Source organism: Pteropus medius, unplaced genomic scaffold (assembly GCF_902729225.1).
Source record: "Pteropus medius unplaced genomic scaffold, Ma_sr-lr_union100, whole genome shotgun sequence".
Taxonomy (NCBI): domain Eukaryota; kingdom Metazoa; phylum Chordata; class Mammalia; order Chiroptera; family Pteropodidae; genus Pteropus; species Pteropus medius.
The window spans coordinates 4,492,900-4,503,530 of record NW_024347791.1 but is presented as its reverse complement, the minus strand read 5'-3'; the positions used below and the strand labels follow the sequence as shown (position 1 = coordinate 4,503,530).

Genomic DNA, 10,631 nt, shown 5'->3' with positions numbered 1-10,631 from the left:
GTTTAAATAAATAACACAACTGAACATTTGTAATGTTTCAGAATGAGTTTGTGGATATACCTTGAATAACTTGCCTGTCATAAAACAGCATCCCAAAGAATGACACATGACTGTTTATCATATATTTCAACAAACACTCATGGGGGCACCTATTATGACTAGATGTGTGCTCCAAAATGAGCAAATCTCTGTCCCTATGGATAGCCCAGGCTTCCCAGTCTGATCTTCGTTGGGGACTAACTACTCTGTGACCATGATTTTATACGCATTGTCTCTTGTTCTGAGTAATAAGTGAGCTTTACGTGATTTCGGTTTCTAGTCTTACCTCGTTTAAAAAACTGACTTTGGAATCTGAAAGGCTTGGATTCAATTTCTATCTCTGCCATTTACTGGCTTTGTGTGGTTCATCTCTCTTAACCTTTGTTTCCTCATCTATAAAATGGGATCATAATTCTTCATAGAGTGGCTGTGAGGATTGAACGAACCGACACTTGTGAAGTAACCAACATGGTTTGGCACATGGTTGGCCTTCCATGTGTTGCTCTCTTCCGCTCCTTCACTGGATTGTAAACAATGTAAAAGCAAAGTGTGTGATCCGTTCATTTCTCACATTGTCCATGCTGGTTTCCCTCTTCTCCTCTTCTGCCCTAACTTCACCCCATTGATTAGGACAACATTAACATCATCATCGACTGTGAATTTTCTAGGTTTAGTACCCTGCACCGCTATTTCATTTAATCTGGCAGGGAAAACATCCTAAAACTTAAAGTGATATGACTTCCTGAGTTTTCTGTGATCACGCAGTTTCTCACTGCAAACATCTAAGAGGCAAAGAATTCCCGTTTTAAATCAAGCCTTGAACTCTGTACTATCTCAGTTTTCATCAATGTTAAAGACACTAAATTCTCTTGTCTCTGTCTTATTTCATTTAAAAAAAGCTGGGGCAGGAAGTCTTGCAAATAAAAAGACAAGGTTAACATTAATAGAAAACAATTTTAATTAAATACAGGGGACAGTAGCAGTATATATAAAACATAAAATCCAATATGCAGGGAGTGGGAGAACCCCAGAGAGCTGAGAGGGCTGAGGGGATCTCCACCGACCAAACTGATTCAAATCTGTACTTGAGAAATTTCTCATGTACCTTGTCAGAAGTACATGCCTAGCTCTTGGCTCCAGGATTTCATAAACACAGGAACACATAGCATGCATTCAAACATGAACACACATTCAAACATCCACCCCTCCATGCACAGAGACGAACACACCCTGATTTAGCTCTTTAACCCAGTTTGTCTCCCTCTGTCCCTGAGGGCTGGAGAAAGAAAACTTCCAGCCTAAACACTTCAGGAGAACTTTAAAATTCCAGTGCGTGCTGTCTTCTCCCTCTGGGTTTACAGTAGGTGAGATTAAGGGCCATTTACTTCCTGCAGTGAACCCCAAGCAGGCAGTCAAGGGGCTGATTTCTCACTCCACTGTCCACTGATCAGGTTCAGACCTTCCCAACCATGGAAACTTGGTTGCTGCTTTAAGGAGGTTTCATACTTCAGGTCCGTGGAAATCAAAAGGAAATGCTGAAAAGGATGCAACAAGGAAGATGACGTTAAACTTCAGGCACCTGAAGCCTGTCTGGGTTTGCCAGAGGGGTGAGGGAGAGATGGTTTCTTTACCAGGTTTACTGTGTCACAGGACATGGTTTCTTACACAGGTCCTACTGTGTCATACCCTCCCCTCCCCTGGTGAGTGCCTCAGACATAGGAACAGGCCATGGATTTTTTGTTTTGTTTTTTGTTTTTGCCTTTAAAAAAATAATAATAATTAAATAATTTTTTATGGTGACATTGGTTAACGAAATCCAGTAAGTTTCAGCTGTACACTTTAACAGTAAGGCATATATACATTTACACTGCGTGTTCACCTCCCGTAGTTAGATTTCTTTCTGTCACCACATATTTGACCCCCTTTACTCCAGGAACAGGCCGTTTTGGATTACTGTTGCCTTATGTGACTTAAGCAATTATGGGAGGGGGGAGGTGAGGAGGAAGAGGGAGTTCAGGGTAGTATATAGGACTGGATAATTTCATCAGAATCTCATTTCCACCTTCCTAAACAAAGAGCCAGAATAGAAAAAAAAGGAGTGTTCTGAAGTTTCTCAATAATAATTAACCAGGAAACAGCTCACAGCGGATCCCTGAGCCCAGAGGAGGGTCTTTGGTTCAGACAAAAGTTCACTGACTAGAGAATCTGAACAACCAGTCTGGTCTCAGCTATGGATTTTCCAGCTACATAAGCCTCTTCACTTCTCTGAGTCTTCCCCTCCTCACTTCTCTGAGTCTTCCCCTCCTCATCTATAAAATGGGACCAATAATCCCAGCCTTACAGGTTGTTTCGTGGAATAAAGAAAATAAAACACACCACATTGCATCCTCTCGTACTGTGGTGTGAATAAATTTGGCTGCGAAGGGAAACAGGACTCTAATTTTAAAACACAACTTTAAATGCTTTTCATTATTAATTGCCAGCTTTAAGAGCTAAACGTAATGTTTGTAAAATTCCCTGGGCTGAGAAAAAGCAGAGCAGAACGAAATAAAACAAAAAGTAAGCAAATAGAAAAAGGCTGATTCTACTATGGAAAGAAATGAGGCAGTTGAGAGAATATTCACATTCTTACCTCAAGAACTTCAATATCTGAATTGACAAATGAGATTTTGTGTGGGTTGGGCAGAGGAAATCCTTGCTGCAATTTTGCTAAAATATAAAACAAGGTGTAAAATAATTGGGCACAGGCACGGAAGTTTTGGCAAAATTTTTGGTAAGAGACTAACAAGCGGCTTTTTAACAATTTAGTTTTTCATTCATCCTAGTTCTGTGTTTTCATTCTCTGTGATATATCCCTATCATTTCCCCAGAAGAATGGTTACATAATTCATGCTTAATAAAAATGCACCTGCAATTATGTGCATTTGGATGGTAGAAAAATGCTGGCACTTTGTCCAATTTACATTTTAAAAATACCTTATTGGGTCCTGAGAACCTTTTGGTCTCCAATGCAAAATGTATTTTAACCAAGTCAAACTCAAGATGCTGCAGCATGTGAACAATTGCAGTGCAGGGAGAAGGCCTAGGATTGTCATTCATGAAAATTGTGTCCATCCAGATGGTGGTCTTTGCACGAGAACCACTGAGATACCCTTTCGGGAGAATAATTTCATTTTTGGATGACCTGAAGGAGACTCCACTGCCTAAGGAGAGTGATTTCAATCTCCTTAACTCAACCAGAGGTAGCCGTTCTTGCTGAGTCTTCAAGTAGAGTTGCTCACAAGGCTTGGACATGAGATATCTAATTTTATAACCTATCGTTGATGGTATAAGCTTTGTAAATTCTGGCACTGGCCTGGATTCATAACAACACTCTAGAAGCACAAGCTTCAGGATGGAAAGTCCCAAACAATCCCCAACATTTAGCTGATGTCAGCGTCACGTTGTTTTTCAAGAATCTCTTACCGTTGGCCAGTGGGAGGATGCCAAAGTGGATAATGAAGGACAGAATATTCTCAAACTTCAAGACCTAAAATGAAAGGGGAAACTAAATCAGTTGCCAAATCAGGACATTTTGAAAGTACCGTGCCTGGTTTGGAACTGCACTTTTCCAGACCTTATGGGGATAGGGGGCTATAATTAGAATCTCCCCACAGAGATGCACATATTCTAGTTTTCCAGACACCAAAAGCTATTTTGTGGGAAACCATATTACAGAATTTCCCAGTCTTTCTTCCTCCTCGAGGATGCACATTTCTGCTCTCCTCCACCCTGGATCATGGTGACAACTGTAGAGAGACCGCATGGTGGCAGCAAACATGGCAGCTTAGGTATCCACCAAGTAAGACAATCCAGAACAACTGATACACACCCCACCTTAGTAGTCTTTCCCGACTTTACTGGGAACCTCAGCCATGGGAGTTCCCTCGCTTTATGTTATGCTCTATAGTTAAAGGCATCACCAGAACATCCAAGTGATTTTTAATAAACTATGGTAGTTGTATAATCCTAGCTAAATGTTGGTTCCTGGGAACATTCAGGGATTAAAAATAAATGGACTACGATCAACATCAATTCATTCAATGAATATTTTTTTTAGCATCCTATAGGCTTAGCAAAAACAAGAATCTCTTTGCAGCTTATTAAGGGTATCCCTGCAGTAGACTTTCTAGATTTATCTCTTGTTTTTACCACTTCACTGTGTGATGGTGGGAAAGTTCCTTAACTTCTCTGTGCCTCAACTTACTCAACTATAAAGTGAAAATAATAGTACTAATTTCATAGGGTTATTGTCAAGAGTAAATAAGTTAATATTATGTAAAAATGCCCTGTATATAGCATTGTCCTTTTTTTTCAGAAATGTAACGGTTAGTACACTCTGTCATTGATACGGAGTAGTTTGTCTGGGTCTTCCTGGAAGACTTGGACTCACTTTGCCTCCTCTGGGCTCAGGGAATATTATTTATAAGACAGTCAGCTATGAATTCTCATTGACTATAGTCTGCCATCTACCAAATGGCTATGCCACAGAGGTGTTAATCCACAGTGAGCTAGTTGAGAACCGCTGCTCTAGAGTATAAGTGCCTCAAGGATAGAGATGTCACTTAGTGATTTGGCTGATCTTCCTATAGCTTGGGGGAACTTCCTGTAGCTTGTTGGGACTCTTCTGAGAACACGAACAACCTTGACCTAATTTTAGGATATGTCTAGAAAGCCTTCGAAGAGTAAAATTAATCATGGCCTAAAAATTGACAAAGAACCTCATTCTTTGGGAGTCTGGATCTTAAATTTAACTCTAGAAGATTATTTTATCCAAAAAATGAAGTCTCCCTGAAAATCTCAACATTACACAATGTCTTAACAGTTTTTTTGAGTTCCTTTAAAAGTCTTTCTGAATAGATAAAAGTGAATTGGAGAGTTCCTCTCTTGTTTAATAGTTAATGGGCTTGGATGAGTAGCTATATAAAGAATTTTACGGTTAAAATCAACACTCAGGGAAAAACCAAGTCCTACTCAGAGATATAGAAAACAATCATCCAGCTACTATATAGGAGAATTTTCATTCTTCCCTGGACAGGGAACTCTGAGAGCTCTGACTCCTACCTCGATATTGCTGCGACTGGATTCTGGCAGAGTAAGGCGGAACCTGAAAACAAAGCAAAACAACAAAAATCAACAGGAAAAGATTAGAGGAATATTTAAAAACAATCATTTCAATAGAAAGGAACAAAATGAAAGGAGTAATTTTTTTTTAGCTCAATAAGATGCTATTTAAAACACACACAACCTTGTAAGGACATAATGTTCTATTACATCTTTACCCTTATATTTTCTGCTTAAAAAGCAGAGCAGAAACAGCCGAAGCCTTGGCTTTGAAACCAGAATGAGTTTCCCAAATGCTTTTGCTCTGTGAGACTTCCTTTTGGCAACCTGGAATGCAGAACAGTCTTAAGAAATAAATGGCTTTCAGGCTACAGCCATGCCACCCCACGTGTCCAATCTTGTCTGATGCCTGAAGCTAAGCAGGGTTGGGCCTGGTTAGTACTTGGATGGGAGAAATGTTTTCCAGGTCTTCTGGCTTTGAACTCAATCTTTTAACTTCTCCGAGCCAGGCTGATCCCTTATTAATAAATGTGACGATAAGATGAAGGCGATAGTGGTGCCCTTTCTTAGGAGCTTTATAAACATTTTGAAAATTAATCTTCACAGTGCTACTGTGATAGATGCAATTATTATTGTCTCTTTTGCAGGAAACTGATGATTAGAGAGGAGAATTACATTCATCAAGTCACAGAATTAACAACTGATGGATCCAGGTGGCAAATCTCACACTACTTGACTCCGGATTCTATGCTCAGTCGAGGCCACAGCTCTCAGAAGGCTGTATCACCTGTATCATTTTTTAGCTGCTCAGTCATAAGACATAGGGGAAATGGTAGCTGTGATAGCTGTCTGACATGAGAGGCAGTGCAGTATAATTGTTAAAGGCACTGCTGGGGAAATGAGAGGGGGATGCCTCTCCCTGGTCTCACCACCTCTTATCATGGACAATCTAGACCAGGTTAGAGATTTGGCCTACATAAGGGTGGAACGCAATTTGTGACTTTTCTTTTTTTTTTCTTTAATCACAACCCTGCCATAATCGGCCACCTCAGGACCACCTGCTATGAGTGAGCTTGTCTGGGGTGTCCTACGAACCGACTATCCTTTCCTCCTGGGACCATCTCACTTCTCTGTCCTAGTTCTCGAGGTATACTCACTGGGTTAGCTTACTAATGGCGGCATCTCACTAACTGCAGAGAAACAGGGAGAGCAAAGAGCAAACGCTCCCTGCTCCGGTTCTGAAAAACACACAAGCACAGCTCAGACCACTAGGTGGCGCCTGAGTTCAGTCTTTCTACCTCTCATTCTCTGCCAGGCAGGCCCCTAACCTGCTGCTTACAGCCTTGACTATAGGAACTAATTTTTATTAGAGGACCACAGAGTCTTTGGGGGGAAAGGGAACGCAGATAGCCCTACCTTGCAGATATAGAATATAGCCCATTTAAAAATTTTTTTGGAGAAAGTTTATCGTCCTGATTGAAAACCAAAGCTGAAGTACCAACTCTCAAGCATGACAAAAGGCCCTTCATGATCTGGGTCAACATATCAAATATGACAAAATGAAGGTCAGGTGGACCAAAGCACGAGCACTCACAACGCCATTCCTCCAACCCCGTGACCAGAGCAGACATTGAAAATCAGTCCTGCCCTCAATACCTTACCGTGATTGTTTATCTCTTGGCCCTCTGACTACGAACTCCTTCAAGGTAGAGAGTCAGTATTAATTATCTTTGTATTCCTAGGATTGAGCAAAGAGCATGGTACATGCAGGTACTAAGTGTTCATTCACTGACGCACGTAGCTGATATTTATTGAACATCTAACATAGTCAGCCCTGGGACAGGTGCTGCAGATAGGATTGTGAGCAAAACCAGACACGGCCATTGCTCTCATGTGGGGAGGCGGCTTACAGGCCTAGTGGGGAGGAAGGCATTAATCGAATAACCCCACTGATGAAGGTTTCATTACAGACCGAGAAGAATGCTTTGGTGAAAAGAAAGAAATTTGTTGAGGCAAATAACAAAGGAACCTGATCTAACTTGGTGAGTATAGGAAGTTTTCCAAAAAAGGGAAATATGTCTTTGAGCTGACATGAAGGATGAGCGGGATGAAAAAGACAAAATGGGGAAAGACGTGGGAAGGGGGAGGGATCTGGGCAGAGGTTGCAAAGGCCCTGTGGCAGGAACAGAGAGCTTGGGAGAGAGTACAGCAAGACGATGCTAGAGAGGCAGACGAGGTTGACCAGTTGGGCTTCTCAGGCCATGTTAGGATTCTGATATTTATCTTAAGAGCAAGGACTCTACGGAAGGCTTCTAGGAAGGGAGATGATGTCTGTGTTTTGTCAAGATCGCCCTGGGTGCAGTATGGAGAAAAGGTTAGCAGGCCAAGAGGTTTCACAGGTGCTTGTTATAGGCTCAGCAATGTGCTAGGCAATGTGAAGAATTTTATTTATATCCTTATTTATGAGGAATGGAGAGTTGTATGTACAGGAAGCAATTAGAGAACAATAACAAGTAGTGTGTATTCAGGTGCTCCTTTGAGGGTTTACGCACCACACTGACTTGTTGCAGGAATTCTGAGGTGTGAAAATGTGAAGAAACCAGCGTGGGTTGGAGATGTGTGTGTGCATGTGTGTGTGTGTGTGTGTGTGTGTGTGTGTGTGTGTGAGAGAGAGAGAGAGAGATGAATGAATGTGGGGGAAGACGGATGGATAGATAGGGGAAAAGAAGCTGCCCTTTGGGAGAAGCACTCTGTATGCTACCATGTAAGTACCCTACCTACCGTGTCCCTTGGCACCCAGTATTGTAATTGCCTGAAATCTGAGTGTTCCTCTCACCAGGCTGTGAAGCTGGAAGGTAGAAACCCCTGTCCTCTCTACTTTCTGTATCAAGGACAGTGCAGAGAACATAATAGGCGCTTAGTAAATTCTCATTGATGGATATATGGATAAATGAGCAGATACAGAACATGGGCGGGGAGTATTTATTGGAATTGGGGTCACTTTGAGGGTGAGCCAATCTAAAGCAGAATGTTCATTTTAGGGAGCTATGGGAAATAAGGTTGGCTGGCTTGAAAGGGAGAACCAGTAACTGAAGAGCTTGAAACCCCCAGGCTGTGGATCTAGTTCAACTACAAAAGGTTTCAAGGGCAGGAATGTGTTGAGCCCATTCCAGTATGAAAGGAACTCTCTCAGTGAGGAAAAGCTCCCCAATGTTTTAACTTCATTGCCTTCTGCAGCCTGGAAATTCCCCCCACAGGGTCTGAGAGAAGGGGAAGAAGTCATTTGGGGTTTCCTCCTCTGACTGGGCTCCCCACTGTAGTATTCCTCTGTTCTGTCTTCGACAGTAGTTAGGAGGAAGGGTGGAAATGGAGGGCAGCCCAGGTGCCAAGCCTGAGCTCTGGTGACCCATCCAAAGCGCTGTCCCAGCAGAAACCGAATCCATTCTTCCCAGACCTGTTTTCCCTTCTGAGTTTCTCTCTAGATGGCTCACGTTGGGAAATGTTTATCCACCCAGGCTTTGAGGAGTGGAGTTGACTGGTGATTCTATCTGCTTATAGTCAGCTTTATTTGCATTTGCTGATGGTGTTTCATGGGAGGGGTTGTAGGGTGTGTGTGTGTGTGTGTGTGTATGTGAATGGTAGTGGGGTGCAGTTTAGGAACATCTCAAGCCTCAATCATGGCATGTCCAAAATGTTCTAAAGTTCTAAATGGTTCGACAAGAATGTACATTTAGTTGTTTTGAGCTTAATTGTGATTAAGAAAAGAGGGTTAGAATTAAGTCATCTGGATGAGGACCAAAAAAGGAAAAGTGTTATTTAATTTGGCTTCTGAAATAATCTTGTAATCTCAAAATGAAATAATCTCAAAATAATCTCAGATGTCTACGATGTGAGCCGACCTGTATTAGAGTTACCACCAAATGGAATTGCGTTTGGAACAAAAGTCTCTACTGTAGATAGAGCAGTAAGAATCTGGTTTATGACTTCTACAACTCTACAGCTTTTAAGACCATCCTGACTTGTCATGTCTGTTGGGACCAATTTCCCTGTCTTATTTGGTCAAACTTTGATCCTAGAATGAGGAAAGAGAAATATTAGGAGTAACAAATCTTTCCTGAGCAGTGATTATACGTGGGAAGTGTGTGTTTCTTACATCATCTCATCTACCCATACGACCACTCTATGGAGAGGTGCTCTGTTTTGCTGATGGGGAAACCGATACATGGAGAGGTTAATTATCTTGCTGATGGTCACACAGCTTCAAATGACTGAGGTAGAATTCAAACTCACATATGCTTGACTCCAGAGCCTGCGCTCTGAACTAGACATACCCAAAGAGGTCAAGTTTACTATTTATACTCCCAGCTTTTGTTTTCTTTATCCTTCCTTTACTCGATTCCATAATACAATGAGAAAAGGGCTGTGTTCAATGCCAGTGTCTTCTACCAATCCTTAACACTGAGAAAGAATAAGTTGCCTGTTTCGATTCAATGTGACTCCATGCTCATGGGTTTCTGCCTCTAGGCAAGGGTATTTATTTTCTAAGTCTTAAGTCTAAGTCTTATTTTTAAATTTTAGCTTTTCACTATGTCAAAGGCAGTACAATGTAGTAAATAAACACTCATGTTTTTGAAAACAGACTTGCTCAGGTTCAAGACCTAGCTCCACTATTCAACAGCTCTGTGACGTAAGTTATAGAAGCTTCATGAACTGCAAAATGGGTATGATAATACCGAACTCCAGTATTATTCATTCAATATGCAGACATTTACTGAGCACTGTGCCAGGTCCTGGAGGTACAGAGTTGTGAGATTTAAACGAAACAGTATACATGCAGTGCTTGGCACAGGACCAATAGACAAAAAAGGCTCAATAACAACGAGTGGTAACAAATAGTAGAATAAAAGGCAATTTCTCTAACAGCCATCGCTGGGCAGGAGACCAGGTAGGAGGTGTTTTCTGAATAGGGGAATTCTTGAAATGATCTTGTATGATTGAGCACCTCCTTCCCCTGGCTAAGGTCAGCCTAAATTTTAAGTAATAGCCATAGCCAACATTTCTTGAACACTTAACACACACTTTACATGGGTTAACTCATGTATTTCTTGCAACGACCCCTGAAGTGGGTTTTGTTGCATCCTCATTTTATAGAGGAGGGAATGGAGGCTCAGTGAGGTTAAGTAACTTGCCCAAGACTCCCACAGCTAATAAATCTGGGCTGGGATTTGAACCAGCTATTCTGACTCCAAAGCCCACGATCTCGCCACCTCTCTAAACTCACCGCACTGGATGTGCCTCTGATTTCTGCATCTCGTGTCTACACAGCCTGCCCCAAGCAGCTCCAGAAAGAGATTCCTTCAGGCAAGGGATGGTTAGAAAGGCTGTGGTGTTCTGGGGAGCTGGATTTGGAGACCCTGTGTTCTTGGTTCTTTTCAGGGATGTTTCACTGATCCCCACCCACTTTAGGCTTCTTCCTGCTGTGTCTCTCT

At 41.8% G+C, this 10,631-nt stretch overlaps 1 protein-coding gene across 1 annotated transcript in view; it reads right to left on the bottom strand.

Annotated features, from left to right (window-relative positions):
* Window positions 1-1,015: 1,015 nt before the first annotated feature.
* BPIFC (BPI fold containing family C) overlaps window positions 1,016-10,631 on the bottom strand; it is a 28,064-nt gene continuing 18,448 nt past the window's right edge. Inside the window, exons 12-15 of the mRNA XM_039878278.1 lie at window positions 5,143-5,185; window positions 3,505-3,568; window positions 2,672-2,748; window positions 1,016-1,574 (exon numbers count right to left, since the gene is read on the bottom strand). Of these exons, the coding sequence (XP_039734212.1) occupies window positions 1,452-1,574; window positions 2,672-2,748; window positions 3,505-3,568; window positions 5,143-5,185 (307 nt within the window). The 3' untranslated portion in view covers window positions 1,016-1,451. The remainder of the gene's footprint in view (window positions 1,575-2,671; window positions 2,749-3,504; window positions 3,569-5,142; window positions 5,186-10,631) is intronic.